Source organism: Alligator mississippiensis, chromosome 3 (assembly GCF_030867095.1).
Source record: "Alligator mississippiensis isolate rAllMis1 chromosome 3, rAllMis1, whole genome shotgun sequence".
NCBI classification, from domain to species: domain Eukaryota; kingdom Metazoa; phylum Chordata; order Crocodylia; family Alligatoridae; genus Alligator; species Alligator mississippiensis.
This window is the reverse complement of record NC_081826.1, coordinates 132,888,459-132,904,104: the sequence shown is the minus strand read 5'-3', so window position 1 is coordinate 132,904,104 and position 15,646 is coordinate 132,888,459. Positions and strand designations below refer to the sequence as shown.

Sequence of the window (15,646 nt, the reverse complement as noted above, 5' to 3'; positions counted from 1 at the left end):
AGCTATATTTACCTGTTCAGTTACCGCCATGCTCCCGTCCCCCATCCTTCTTGTGTCTCCAGTCCTCTGTTACATTACATTGCTGAATTTTGTCTTCTGTTAGCTTGTAAGCTCTATGAGGGCAGGTTTGCACTAGAAAGACCTGTTAAGTCTCCTGTTTTAGCTAGAAGACTTTAGTTATGCTCCTGCCACTGTTGGGTTGCCAAGAAGCAGCTTCATCTTCTGAGCTGAGGCAGGATAAACATACCACAAGCCCAGCCTGGACCCAGAAGCAGAGCAGGGCACTTCCATGCCCAGAGCAGATGCAGTGCCTGGGACATGGAAATTCTGATGGTATTGCACAGCTCTGATGGCAGCATGGCTGGCTGCTGCAGTGGCAGCTAATTTTGCATGCCTCCACCTTAAAGGCAGTGCCTGGGGCTGCTGCCCTGGTCGAGTTATGTTCCTGCCCATACCCTTCTCTTAGGATTTTTGGCCTTTGACTTTTTTTGCTCACTCAGCATTAGCAAAATAGAATACAGCAAAATGCCCTTTGAAAACAGTTTGAGTCAAGTTTTCAAAAACAGTCTTAACTCTCTGGCCTGTCCTCTGCCTATTCACTTATAATCTGTTTGCACCCAGTAGTCACCAATTACTATATCACATTATATCCCTTCTAGACCACAAATAATACTATTTATACTCCAGCACAAGCCACTCCTTCACTTATTGCATTTGGACTTTGACTGAAATGCAGGGTTTCCTTCCCTTTGCTGGTAGTGAATGGCCCCCAAACATAAATACCCTGTGCACACACTGTGTAGGGGCATCAGAGAAAGGTCCCACCTCTTTCCCACCATAGAGCTTCCTAAAACCAAGGTATTTTTAAGATGGGTTGTGTCTATCTTTGTTCTCTTACCACCCCCCCTCCCCCGCCCTTGAAATTAATATATTTTATCATTTAAATGCATAGATGAGAATGAAGGTGCATCATCAAGAAAGCCAAAGCACTGAGTGCTGGTCAGCTGGCAGAAGGAAGTATTTTAAATTTAAGGTCATGTAGATACAGGAATACATGAATACTCAGTATATCTTCTGGAATAATGCTGTCTGTTCCAAAACAGCAAGTAGGCTTGGCATCATCTATCCAAGAGCTTGAGTAGTTTATATTACACTGGAAAAAAATTCTCTGCTGTTCTAGAAGGCATGCTGAAAATTATTTTAATCCATTGCATGGCAAAATAGCACGAACTAAACAAAGGAACCATTAGATAATATGGGTGGGTTATGTTCAGACCATATAAATCTGGAGAGAATTTGAGAATATGCAACTCAGATGAAGGTGAAAATGGCTGGGTTCTGAAGGCTAACACGTAAATATAGTTTACATGCATCTCCCTTTTCCAGGGCAAAGGAGTCCTGCATTCAGTGCATTTAAACCCGCTGCTAATTAGCCTTAGTAGATAATTAAAGAGTCTCCTTGCATCTAGGAGTAAGTGGTAGAAATAAGATCCTGAAGTAGGCTAAAGGAGAGAATTACACAACCAGCAATGAAAGTAGCTTCCAGACTTGGCCTTAGAAGACTAGTTTTCATGGTGTGATTTGCAAAGCAATGAGGACCTCAGTGCTACAAGTTTAGCATAGAGTGACCCAGGGCTGCATCCTCTAGCAACTTAGCACTTTAAAAAAAAATCTCATAATTGTTAATAATCCCTCTTCAGACCAAGACACTAAAATATGTTCCATTCCTGCCTTCCCCTCACCCCTTCCCCAGCCCCATCCTCCCTGTTTTCATACAGGGGCTCTTGTTTGTTATTGTGAAGTAGCTTTTAAATGCCGGTCTATTGGGTTTGACTTGGTTTTTTTCATCACTGTAACATGGGGGCTGGGGGGGGGGGATTCTGGCAATGGTCCTAGTGCTTTTCTGCCTTCAGTTGCTGATTAGGGAAAGTGTTAGCTACTAAAACAATTCAGAATTGGAAAGATTAAGACCAGGACCCAGATGGTAAGTGACACTGTAGGACAAGAGCACTACATCATGTATGGCAATGTTTGAGTGCCCCAGTTCAGACTCCTTCTCAAGTTTATCTTATTTGCAATTAAAAACAGGGGGAAAAGAACGGTGGAGCTGAAATCCTGGCTCTACGGAAGTTAATGGTAGAACTCCGACTGCCTGAAATTTTTATTTATTTATTTATTTATTAGCTTTATATGCTGTTCTTCTTTTTCAGGGTGGCTTACAGTAACAAACCAAATTAACTATAAAAGCACATAAAATGGTACCAAGTTACTGTCTCTGTACTTTAGAAGTGTTTATATTTGGGTTTTTAACTAAGCTATCTGTCAGTGTGGCCACGTTGCCTGTGGGTAAACTTGAATTTTTCAGGAGCCAAGACTAAGTTTCTGGAGCTGGCTTTTGATGCTATTAATATTTAATTGCAAAATACATACTACTCAAGGGTATACTATTACTTCATCATAGCTTTATATGTATGTATCTTAATGTGTTTCCAGTTTCTAAATCTATTTTTACAAAGGTGGAATCCACCCACTAAGGTCCAGATTCAAATGTTCTCAGGCAACCTGGCACAGGTATTGCCTAGCCTAACTTTTTGGAAACTTTGTTCCAGGAAAAAGATTTAAAATGACCCATTAGAGCACCTCCCCTATCAACAGAGATCAGAGAGACTTCAGAAATGCCAAAGTGTGATTCAAGCTTAAGTGCCTATGCACCATATACAGAGAACAGAAAGAGCATTAAGTGTCTCTAAAGGGTTATTTGAGTAAACCCAAAGACATTTTATAGGTAGTCAATAGGAGCCATAAAAGCACAGGGCTGGCTTCTCCAGAGCCTAGGTGTCTGACTCAGATTATTCAGTAGACTTCTCTGTTCACTATTATTCAGAATATCTAGACCAGCGTGAGTAATTACTTGGGCTGGAGGGCCACAATGAGTTTTGGTGAGCTGCTGAGGGCCAGAGGGGATGAGGACGAGATGCCAATTAATCCTACCTGGCTGCTGCTGGGAACCTTAGGAGGGATGCTCTGCTCTGCTGCAGCTGGGGCCAGGGTGGGCTGAGTAGTGTGCAGACTCCTCTGGCCCCCCACATCCATTTCCCCCTGCCCAGCTTTCTGTTGACAACGTGTAGTCCTGGCAGTGTAGCTGCTGGCAGCTGGGCCCATTCAAGATGGGGGTGTGGTGCAGCACACCAAGTGCTGTCCTGCCTGTCCACCATGGTGAGCTGCTTCTGCCACACCACACCGGGAAAGTTGGGGCAGTTGCCACTAACACAGATTCACCTCCTGGTGGTGCATTGCATAGCCTGGCCCTAACTGTGGCAGAGCAGCATGGCATGGGGCACAGCCCTCCCTCTTCAAGCTCTTGACTGTGGCCAGCGGGCCAGATGGGCTCAATTGGTAGGCTGGATATGGCCCACTGCCTGTACTTTGCCCACCCCTGGTCTAGACCCATTTTTTTTTTGTGGCAAGGAATACAGCAGGTTTCTGAGGAGAGGTGTTTGAGAATACTCATCCCTATGTGCCCAATAGCTTGTTGGTTACAGCATTTTTCCAAGGTGTAGGAGACCTTGCTTCTAAGCTCCATCATCCTGAAGGGATTTCAACTTTATCTTCCACTTCCCTGATGATTACCCTAACCACTGGCGTATAGAGTAAGGTTCACTCTACCCCTTCTGTTGAAGCTGGGCCCTTGGACAGACAGGGATGCAAGAGCCATGGGGGCCAGATGAAGAACAAGCAGAATGTAGTCTGACACTGCACCCTTGTGGTTAGGGCACTGGCTCTGGTTGGGGGAGTCCTGGATTCCAGTCTGCTGCCATATATATATCCAACAGCTATATATTAAACAGCTAAGGAGTTGCACAGCAGGCCTGCTCCTACCATTCTTGAAAAAAATGGCAAGGCTTCCTTTTATCCAAATGATGCAGGATTGTGTCAGCATGAGTCAAACTGACTCTAATAAAAATGGCTGTTGGAAAGTAATGTTTGGCCTTTGTAACCTTCCTCTATAGCAGGGGGCATGGCCCTCTTCCTTGGATCTCTCAGGTGTATTTTAACAACCCCTGCAGAAGCAGGACATTGGCTACTGTTGTTTGCCTGCCTTACCTGTGGCAGGATAGGGTGTTATGTCTTGTGGCTGTGTCAGAGTTGACTCTGTAGTTTTACTAACAGGTTAGACAAGGATTTGTATAGGGTGGTTTGGATAGAAGTGATCCTGCTTCTGGTCAGGGGTTAGACTAGGTGGCCTCTGGCCTTCCAACCTTACTTTTCTATGATTCTATGATAGAACTGTTCCAAAATGCTACTGATAGGGATCCAGTTCATAACTGTTGTGGGACAGTCATCTGTTACATAGCCACATTGCAGGGAGTTATGTTAGTCATGAAATACTGGGTGTGTCTATATGAGACGTTTACTGCAGTTGCCTAATTAACTCCACAGTAAACATCTCTGCATCTACAAATGCATCCCTATTAGGCCTCAGGAAACTAATAAACTCCATAGCAGGTTAGTACTTGTAAATACTCTTTTTTACTCCATGGCAGCACACATGTAGGCACTGACCCAGCTGGCTAGGGCATGAGGGCACTTCAGTGGAGGGGCTGCCTGCTGGCTAGTCCCACACTAGAGCATCTTCATGCCCCAGCTTGCTCCTCTGCAGCATGTCAAGCCAGGTCGGAGCAGCCCTGGACTGGTAAGTTGCCTCCACCCCCCCAGGCTCCCTGCCACCCAGAGCTGCTCCGCCTCAGCTCACTGTGCTGCAGTCCTGGGTGTACATTCAAGCAGCATGCCCAGGAGCAATAAACTTTGGTACAATATGCGCCGGAGTTGATTGCTTTCAATTAATTGCACATGTAGACATGCCTACTTTGTGCTAATAAGATACAGATCACTGAAGTAAAAGGGTTTACTATATGCCTGGGACAGGAGAGGAACAAGTCCTGTTTTCAGTATTATTTGAATGGAATGTATTTTATAAATAATGTCTGAATACTTAATAGTGTGTTAAAATTGTGATTAATCATTGCACCACTTGGTGCAATCCATTTCTATTAGGGAATGCATCTAGTGGTTTAATTGTTCAGTGATTGCACTGTTTAGACTTTCAGGTAAATTCATAAATCTATATCAAAGTGCTTCACTTCTGATGCTGTTTCACTGCAATGCCTTCTTGAATACTGCAATCCTATTTTTGCCAGCACAGTAGTGGGGGAGAAGAGTAGGAAAAGGACAAATATTTAAGCCTTCCCCCAGGCAATGAAGCTCCTTGGAATAATTTGGGTATGTCTTCTCTTCAGGATTAAACTTAATGCAACAAGGAGAAATACCGATATTTAAAGCAAAATAAATGGCTTTGTCTCAATGTATACAGGACAATTAAAAACATATGGCTAGCAGTTTAGCTCACTGGAAATGGAGATGCCTGAGTCAAGGAACTGCACCTGGGCCCTGACCCTTCTGCAGGCAGTGGAGGGTGGAACCTTTCTCCTGCCCTGGTTTTTTGGTCTTGGTTTGTTTGGACTCAGCCTAGACCCCCATTTAGAGCAGTGTGAATCTGAGAACTGGTCATTGTCGGGGCTAATATTGAGTCCAAGACATTACCAACTGGTAAAAGGAAACTCATCAATAAATGGCGGGGTGGAGCGAAAAGTCCTGAGATTTAATCACTGAGATTTGATCACTGAAAAGCGAGTACTACCTTTTGAAAGGAAAGCAGCCAGTGCTGGAGGTGGAGCAAAGCTGCTACCTTGGGAGGTGTCCCTGTGCAGAAGTCTTTTTAATGCACGTTTTCTTCTCTTCCTGAACATATTTTCACTGGGTTTTGTTACTCTGGCCAGCATTTCCTTCCATTTCTTTTCAAAAGGCAGTCAATCTTCTTTGAGGCTTTTCCTTGCAAAAGCTAACTACGCATCTCTTGAGAGCTGGCAGAGGTAGAGCTTATTTAACCCAAGTGTGATTCAAAGGCCCAGGGGAGCTCTAGTATTTGCTATGGCATTATATTAACCACAATTCATCCAGCTCAAGACTTGGCTCTGGAGCCATTGGAGAGAGGGATGAAAAGGCACAGTGCTTGCTTGAGTGAAAATAATTACGCCTTGTATACATGTGGTTCCTAGATTGCATTGGCTTGCTTGTTTTCGAGGCCTATCTGCAAGTATTTTTCTAAGGAGCCACTAATTTTAAAATGCCATTTAATTTTAAATAGATACAGGTAGAATAAAAAAAAACTAGGCAATTCTGCACACAGGAGTGTGCAGACGCACCATCTTGTGAGGATCATGAAAGCAGCACAATTTATGGTAGGAGTTCCAAACCAACACAGGCACAAGGGGAATAAAGACCTATTATCTCCTTGGCTTTGAGTCTTGCAGCTTTTTTTTTCTGCTTAATCAAGAAATATTTATTTTTGGAAATGTTAACATAAATACAAGGCATCCAAAAATCCTATTATGAAGTCATGTCTACTTAACTGCAGTTATGCTAGTCTGCATGTTTTGCTTCAGGAAGAAAGTATGACTTAATAAGTATAGGACAGAAGAAGACCAAGAATGGGGAAAAAATGATCCTCAGACTGCAGAAATGTTGCTGATATTTTGAATCCAATTCTAAGTACCACTGCTTTGCAATTAAGTCAGCAACTCCTAAGATTAGGCCCTTTCTAAGCTATCTCAACTATGTGGAGATTTAGATTGTTAACAGAGTTGATCTTAAAATATAAATAAATGTTGTAGAAAACTGAGATATTTAAAGACATAATTCCATCTTGATTTGGGATGGAAAAGCTGAAATCCTGGAATGGTTATGTGAAATAATGTATTCTGAAATTTTTTCAATATTTATCATAATATTTCAGTTTGAATAGTTTCCACTTCAGTATTATGGAGTATACACATTGAAAAGTTTTGACTTCTGATGTTATAACTTGTATGTCAAACAAATAGGAACAAAATCTTCCAATCTGAACAAAATGAGCCATTTTGATCGTCCTAGAAAATTTAAATGGACTTGATACATTCCTGGAAAACGTTTTGCTTTAGCTGATTTGGCACTTTCCAGTGGAAGACTGTTCCATCAGTAAGCTTTCAGCTGGCTCTAATTATCACACCCCTTTTTAGAGAAAGGGTAACTTGAGTGACTGCTATATAAGTGTTAATGAGGTAGGAATCAGTCAGATACTTGTTTTGTTTGTTCTAAAAGCACGTTGGTCCTGGGAGGGTTTGCAGTAGGAACAAAATGTCAAGAATTTTCCTTTCCTTACCACCCTGAATATTGACTGTATAGGGGCATTAGCATGTTCCCTGCCAGTGCATTAGGGCTAACTACAGACACTCAAAAAGCCTGAGGGTGAATTGATTCAGTCTTTGCATGTTAGTCTAAGATGCAGAGATTGAATTGATAAGCAAGTGAACAAACAAACATTCACTTTTGATTCAGGAAATGCAGCCACATGCCTGCAGTGGCTCAGGCCAGATGCTGGGCAGGTGCTACAGCATGCTTCCCTGTTCAGTTGGAACAGACAGCTTGAACCAAGGCTAGCCTGTGCACCCTGAAATGGGGTGGGGGTTGCAGTGGAGGTGCAAAGCATCCTGGGATGCTCGGGGGGTGGGGGGGCGGGGTTGCAAGTTAATTTGAACCTTGGGGGGGATCTGGGACAGATGTTCAATAAATTGATTTAACCTAAATCAGTTAAATCTGATACTATATCCATCCAGGGTTATTTTAAACTGGTTTTGGTCACTTTGAAAGCAGTTTATATGTCCTAAACGTCTGTTGGGTTACAGATTTGTATCAGTTTCTGATCACTTATACTGGTTTATGTATAACTTCTGTCCCTAGCCCAGGTGGCTGAAGGGAAGGAAACCCTGGGTTTGAGTCAATGCCTAACTGCAATAGGCAGAGAAGTGGCTTGTGATGTGGTGTAAATGGTATTATTTGTAGTCCACAAAGGAAATGGAGGGGATACAATGCAATACACAAATGAGGTGACTTGGTGTAAATAAGTTATAGCTGAATAGGCAGAGAATGGGCCAGAGTGAAAGATGTTACTGAAACATGAACTTGGACAGATTGGGTTTTCAAAAGGGAATATGCTGTTTTATGTATTTAGCCACACTATATAATGAATACTATACTTTTCCTGAAATAAATATTGATTTTTTTTGGGACAGTCTGTTGGGTTTTTTTTGTTGTTTCCAATATGAGAGAACTTAACTAGGGCGCTTTTTTTTTCCCTAATGAGGGCTGCTTCTTCAGCACTTTGACAAAATCAGGCCCCTTTTAAGATGTTTTCAGTGAGATGCTAAGGAACTACTAGTTACTTTTTAAGTGTATCCATCAAGGTGCATCTAGTGGGAATCTTTTCAGTAGCTACTAATATAGCAGAGGAAGTTGATTCAAATAGCTTTTATTTACCCCTGGGAAATCAATTATTTTATATCAGTAGAGGCTTTAGCATTTCCCTAAAAACTGTGCTTACCTCGAGGTCCAAACATATAGTCCACAAGTTCGTTTACTTCATGGTCTAAAGCCTTTAGCTGCTCCTAAAAAGGGAGAAAGGAAAAACTGTTGTTTTATACCTCCTGTGTGTGTGGGGGGGGGGGAAAGACTATAGAAAAGAATACACTTGCTGAGAGAGCCTTTTACTTGCAAGTATTTCCAAGGTACCCAAAGACTGACATCAATACTTTAAAAATTAGAAAATGTCTTTTAAAACATGAAAGTACTAAGGCCTCTATTTTGTTGCAAATTCACAGAGTTCCCGTTAGTGGAAATAGCATGCACCTACCAAAAGTAAAATGATTGCTGCAGGAAATGAGCACAATGTAAGAGGGAGATTTGAAAAATGAAAATAAGCAGTTTTAATCTGTAACAAATAATTTTGCACAGGAAGCGCACAGTACAGGTTTCCCTCACTTTATGCTGTATTTGTTCCTGGAAAATGGCGCACAACTTGAATTTGCAAAAAGGGAACCCACTTTACAATGTAGCAAATAGGGATACATTCTAAGACCTCAAATGTACTGACCCCCAGACCCACAGGAGACTATATTTTGGTGTGCATCAGTCCCACAATGCACTGCACAAAGCAGCTGACTGTGGGCTTCCCCCACACTGATCACATAATAGTGAATGTATCTTGCACATAACAAATTTTTGGTATAAAAAGGTGCTCATTGCATAAGAGTGAATTTGCATATATAAAACCTGTTTAAAGCAAGGGAAACCTGTTGTGTTTTTGTTTTTTTTATTTTGCTTTTTGATGTATACCAGCCTGCCTGGGAATCTTGTGACAGAGTTGGGGATTGAATCCTGATAACCTGAGATCCAGTCTGTACCGTTAAGTAAAGGACACTCCTTTCCCATTTGCTGTTTTCTATATTCCCTTGCTGTGCAGTGTGATCCTTCAGCTGTGATCCTCAGCTGAACAATACCTAGCAACAGCCCACAATTGGTAAGGAGCAAGGAAACAGACTTCTAAAAATGCCCTGCTGTTCTCTGCAAACTCATTCCTGCCCTGAGAAAATAGAGCCACGCTGCGAATAGAGAAGTAGGTCACTGTTATCCATGTCTGTAGTACAGGATCTGGTGAAGGGGGAAGGGATATCATAACAGATACACTTGCTCTTTTGAACACCTTGTCCCATTGCCCCCTCCCTCTCCCCCTACGCATGCTTCCTCCAGCTCCTGCTGCTCCTAAGTGTATAGAGCTGCCAACCAGCCAGCCTCCTGTGGCAAGAGCCACGTTTATATATTGGCAGGCTTGGATCCTGCCCTGTTGCCATAGCATTCTGCTCACTGTTACATAGAATGCAGCGGTCCAGGTTTGCTGAGGGAAAGAGACTCTCTAAGCTTATCTGTCTACTGCGGGGTATTTGCACCTTTTGGAGTCAGGCTCCTTGAGGATGTTAAACCTAAATTGGCTGGTTAGAGTGAAGACATCCATATTCCTCTCCGAGACCTCTCTTCCAGCCCTGAAGCAGAAGGGGACAGGTTTTTGCCACACATGGGGTTCAGAAACAAATTTCCAGAATTTCTCTGATCTCAAAAAAAAATTTTGGTTCTGTTTTTACAAACTAAAGAAAAGTCTCCAGCTGAAGAGAGAGAGAGAACAAAGGCTCAAAATAAGAAGACTCTCTCCCTCTCAGTGTTTTGTTCCTGAGAGGTGTAGCCTTTGGAGTGTTGGTGTTGGACATGGGCATTGTTGCTGCAGAACAGATACGAAAACCAGTGGTCTTTTTCGCCTTAACCTGAGACCCAGAGGGTAGCTCCATCTCCAGGGCCATACAGGGCTTGGGATCTCTACTGACATTACCAGCACAGTAGCAGATGTTATGGTCATTTTTTGTGAAATGAAGAACTGTCCTATACAACATTATCTGGACTAGTAAACTCGCTTCATGCAGGCCATCAAAGAGCTGTCACAGCTCCTACAATTTGGTGATCCAGATAAAAGTACTCTTTCATGATCCTGTTTCTGATCCATCCAGCCCCCTGTTATTTCAAATGTAAAAGTTTTATGGAAGGGAAGGTTTGGGCCACTTTCATTTGAAAAGTAGTTTCTGTCAGTGATCTGTGCACCTGCTAGTCTACCATGCCAATAAGGAGTTAGTGCAATTCAAGAACTGTTCCAGAAATGGAATTTATCTTACTCTTGCTGATTCTGTTTAGATTTTTCTTTAAATGCCTTGCTTGGATTTGTATGACTTATACTGATGGGTATACAAAGCACCTTGGGCTCATGATTAGATTATGTAAACCATGCTTGCATATCATGAAGAATATAAATTACACCTCCCTTTTATACAGTTGTCCTACAATTTAATGAGCATGGGTGACAAATGGAAAGCTTACAATTAGTTGGATGAGAACAACCATGACACTTTTGAAAAAGATCAGCTTGCTATCTACATGACTTCCTTTTTTTTTTTTTTTTTCATTGATCAGCATGCATTTAACCATCTACACCTATAGAAAGGCCTATGATCAACAGGGAACATATCAAATAAAGAAGAATCAAAAGAGATCAACGTGTCTCTATCTAAATGTATTCAAAGAGCAACTGTGCATGTATGTAGTATTTAGAGGGTTTTTTTTCCCTGATATGCAAGACTCTTGCATGTCTGCGCATGTACATACACATGCACAAGGTTAATTAACTATCTATAGAAGCTCAAAGAAAGATTACCAGCTGCTAAACTTACTAAAGGCCAGTTTAATGTATGTCAGGTACATCCAGCAGCAGCTTTCATTTACACAGGCTGTGTTAGCGTGGAAGTGGGGCCAAAAGGCAGAACAGAACAATTTTGCTTCTCAGTTGGTGTCTGGTGATTTATTACTCTGGAGCATTTCTGAGAATTAAAATATAAATGAAAATTTATCTTGCTCTACCTTTTGAAGGCTTTAAAAAGATAATTAGGTTGCATCCTGTATTATCCTGTAAAAGTCTGCAATAGCTCTGTGGCTAGAGAACAGAAATGATCTGACTTGAATGATATACTTGGGGATGGTCCTGTTTTGAGCAGATGACCTCCTGAGGTTCCTTCCAATCCTAGTTTTCTATGTTTCTAAGATCTCATTGATTTCTATAGAGCGAACTTGTAAAAATGTTGTTTTCTTAAAATACTGTTAAAAGTAGCTTACAACACACACACGTTCCTTGTATGCATTTCTGTCGAATCGTTCCTGTTTCTCATCAGCTAACCTGCTTGAACAGCCAGGGTAAAGATGAACATATGTTTTATTTATTTCCCACTACTTTACTGTACACAGCTCTGGCTTTGGCATTACCATCACTTCTAAGGGATTTAAGCCAAAATTTTTGACACATGCATGTGAAGGATGCATGCAGAATTATATGATCTCATGAGAACAGCTCCACTGTATGCAAAATCAAAGGTCAATACACAGTTTCAGATTCCTTATGATGTATTTATCTTCGCAACAAAAGTAGAAATGAATGAGCATCAATAAAATGTGCTTATGTGAATACTATTTCCAAGCTGCTTGTACTTGGAACATTTCTGCAAGGTTGATTGCTATGGAAAAACAATCAGTCTTATGCTCTGGCCCTATGTTCATATCTCCCTGTATTTGTTGCCTTTGTTTCCTAATAGGTATTCCTGTAAGCAAAGCAAAAAATAATCTGTATGCCACCCAAACAGTGTATGTTTTTTAGACAGTTATCAAAATACTATCGATATGCCAATGAACTTTATTTGGCAAGCATTTCCCTGTTGGGGCAAACTGGGAAAAATGTTTAAGTAGCTAGGTCTTGAATTAATGGGGGCACAAAGAGTTTTATTCTCCCATGGGACTGTCTGAATTCAAGTAATGTTCATGATTAGAACATATGTAAAAACTCCCAGCTATCTGTCAGGGAACTATTACTCTAAAGTGATTTGTGATTACTGATCAACATTGCTAACACACAGGGACCAAGTTCTGCTACAGTGTAACATAGAGACGTACAAGTAACTTAAATCTAAGACTCCTTGATCTCAGCTTAGCAGTGCCTGGAGTTGTTCTGTGGTGTTCAGCAATGATTCCCTGGCTGAGGGAGGAATGACCTTGCTTACCTCAGGGACCCCATATTCACCAGCATGTTGTCAGCACAGTGTAGTAATTAGAAAGAACCCTAGATTTCAGAAAATGTCTTATGGGGCTCTCCTGGGCTAGTAGGGGGAAGAACCATTTGAAATGTGTGTATTTTGCCTTGAACGTTTTATTTTGCCATGACATTGCCTTGAACACAGAACTATAAGACTGTCAAATAAATGTATGCAGTTTGGTGTGGGTATTCATGTGACTTAATGCTCTGCTTTCATGATCTTATTAGCTGACTTTCTGAAGAGATAGTAGACCTAGTTACTCATGCTTGTTACTGCCTAGTCAGCCGTGGAACCTTTTACATTAGACTTCTGCATGACGGGAGCTTTTATAGTTCATGTAGTGTTTCAGAGCTCCAGCCTTGAAAAAATACTGGATAATATGCAGTGAGGAACAACTTTGCATTAACATGGATGTTCCAGATACTTTGCTATATTTTTTACCATCTTTACCCTCTGTGTTCCATCCCCAAGCAGCATTGATATGGAGACACAAAGCCTTAAGTCCTTAATTGAGTAAATCTCTCATCGAATCAAATGCATTTGACTACTGTCACTTTTTTTTCTTTGTAATGTTCCCAGTTTACTTAAGGATTTTTCCCTCCTTGATATCCAATACGGTAATCTATGTAAGAGTCCCCCTAAAAAGCTGGACTACGGATGAAATGTGAATCAGGTGTTGCTTTTATCATGTCTCATAACAATTGAAAGTCAGGGCACTTAATATTTGGTAAGACAGCCCTACAATTTTTACATAATGCATAATTAATCTGTAGAAATCACTGCCACAACATTTCTTTGAGGCTAGGAGAAGGCTGATCTTCAGGAAAGAATTAGAGAATAACCCAGTTTATTAGATATCAGGCAGAAGGGAGGGCTGCAGAAATGGAAACTGGACTATAGGGACCTCTGGTCTTACTGGAGATGACAAATTCCATGCTACCATCTTAGGTGTTTATCTGACATGATTTTAGCGCTCTGACTGATGGCTATGATTAAGGACTAGTATATAGTACAAAGGTATTGCAAAGATAACTACATGGGCAAAACTTGCTAGTAGAGATGCTTTTTCCATTTGTGACCGAAGTTATACTGGCAAAAGGATCATTTTGTATTCACTGCATCTCTAAGAAAGAGAGGCTGCTAATATAGTTATGTTGTTATATGCCTCTTTTCTAATGGGCATAGCTATGCTGACAACTTTGTAGTATAGACCTAGTATACCTTGTTCTGGACCTGGCTGGAAGCAGGGGGAGGGGGGCGGCGGAGAGGAAATGAGGGGAAGGGATTTCTTTAGCTGAAATATCTGGTGTTTAGAGATGTGCATAAAATGTGTATAAATGTTATGTGAAAAGAACAAGCAGTCATATGTTTTTAAGTGTTCCTGTTTTGTACGTGACAATCAGGGTAGCTAATAGACGAGATTACTCGCTGCTTGTTCCATTCAAGAATTCTGGTACCATTTCCGAGGTACTAAGGAACAGAAAGGTTTCATAGCATTAACTGCAAATATAACTTCCTCTACTGCTTTTAATGTAATGGAAGTATTCCTGAGAGAGCAGCTGTGTTAGTCTGATTTGTTCAGTAAAGAACACTGTTCCAGCATTGTAAAGAAATAAGTGAATATCGAGGGTATCAATTATGTTTCCCTTTCTTTCTCTCCGCTCCCCACCCAAATATTTGTCCAGTAAATTATGAGCACTTCAAAAAGGGAAATATATCACTATTTGCACCAAGGGACTTCAATAGCAATTGTCAATGTAACCGAGGGTAGAACTGGCTTATATTTTTTAAGTATTTCTAAAGGTGTTGGTGATTTTTGGGATATTTTTATGAAAAAATTACCCTTTTCCTTCTTAAAATTACTGACACTCACATTTTTTCCAAATAAAAAGGACGGTTCTTGTAAAAATGCTGGCTGATTTTTTTTATTTTTTTTTAATTTTTTTTTTAACTTTTTCAAGTGGAAAATAACAGCGAGCATGTGCCCAACATGAAAGATAACACTCCACTAACAACTAGCTGTTGATCACCAAACTTGCTGTTGCACAGAAATTTCAGAGAATTCCTACTCCTACTGTAGGAATATTTGAACTTAGAGGTAAAAAGTTATTCATTCCATTACCCACTTCTTGAGCATCTCCATCCATCTTGTTCACAAGTCTTGTCATAATTGTTCTGTGTTATAGCGGTGAGAAACTGTCTATGGCATCACGAGTGTACATACATTCTTACGGCATGTTTTCCCCATTTTATAAAGAAAAGGGTTGTCAAGGCATCAGAGCTCACAATTTATCTGAGCTAAAGAAATTGATCAACAAATAAAAAAATAGGATGGAAGATAAGTGGAAGGATAAGTAGGGGCCTCAAATCTTGTAGTCGGAGATGGAATCAGTTTGTTCTGTTCTACTCTTCTCCCTCAACATACACGTGTATGCCTTCAGGCTGAAGTGACCTACGTCAGTATTTTTGTAGCATAGAGGGCAGAATTAGAGAGCTCAGTTTTTCATTTAAGCCTTATTATTGAATTGGTTTCAGAATTACAGAATGCGGCCTCTCTTCCTCTTACAGCAGCTTTCTCAACATAACTCTGAATTGTGCACTGTACTCATACCCTCAATCTCTTTGTATACGTTGCTCAAAGTCATTGAATTTAATTCTAAGTAGCTCCTAGCATTTCCATCTCTATTTTCCTTCAGCATTTTCCCTCTAGCATTTGCAAGTGGTTCAGTAGATTGCTAATGTACTTTTATCACCCAAACACTACATGAGATGTAAAAAACAGCCTTGTAAAGGGATGCAAGATTTTAAAAAGCCTGCGCTAAAAAAAAAAAAAAGGATGATGGTGATTGCTTTGATTTACCTGAACTTATTAGAAATTTGATGTACATTTGTTTCAAATACTGGCATTCCATTTTAACTCAAAAGATAATGTTCTGCTGTAAAAACTGTTGTCAACATCTAGTGGTCTTGATCAGTTTAAAAGAAATCCAAGTTAAAATATTGATCATTTAAGATGCATTTCTCACTTAGATGTGCAG

The 15,646-nt window shown here is 40.8% G+C and overlaps 1 protein-coding gene across 2 annotated transcripts in view; it reads right to left on the bottom strand.

The window, feature by feature from the left end:
- The window catches only part of ELOVL2 (ELOVL fatty acid elongase 2), an 84,447-nt gene that overhangs the window by 37,360 nt on the left and 31,441 nt on the right, over positions 1–15,646 (bottom strand). For both annotated transcript variants that reach the window (XM_059724433.1, XM_006277463.4), the window contains exon 2: positions 8,477–8,540. In XM_059724433.1, coding sequence (XP_059580416.1) covers positions 8,477–8,540 — 64 coding nt within the window. The remainder of the gene's footprint in view (positions 1–8,476; positions 8,541–15,646) is intronic.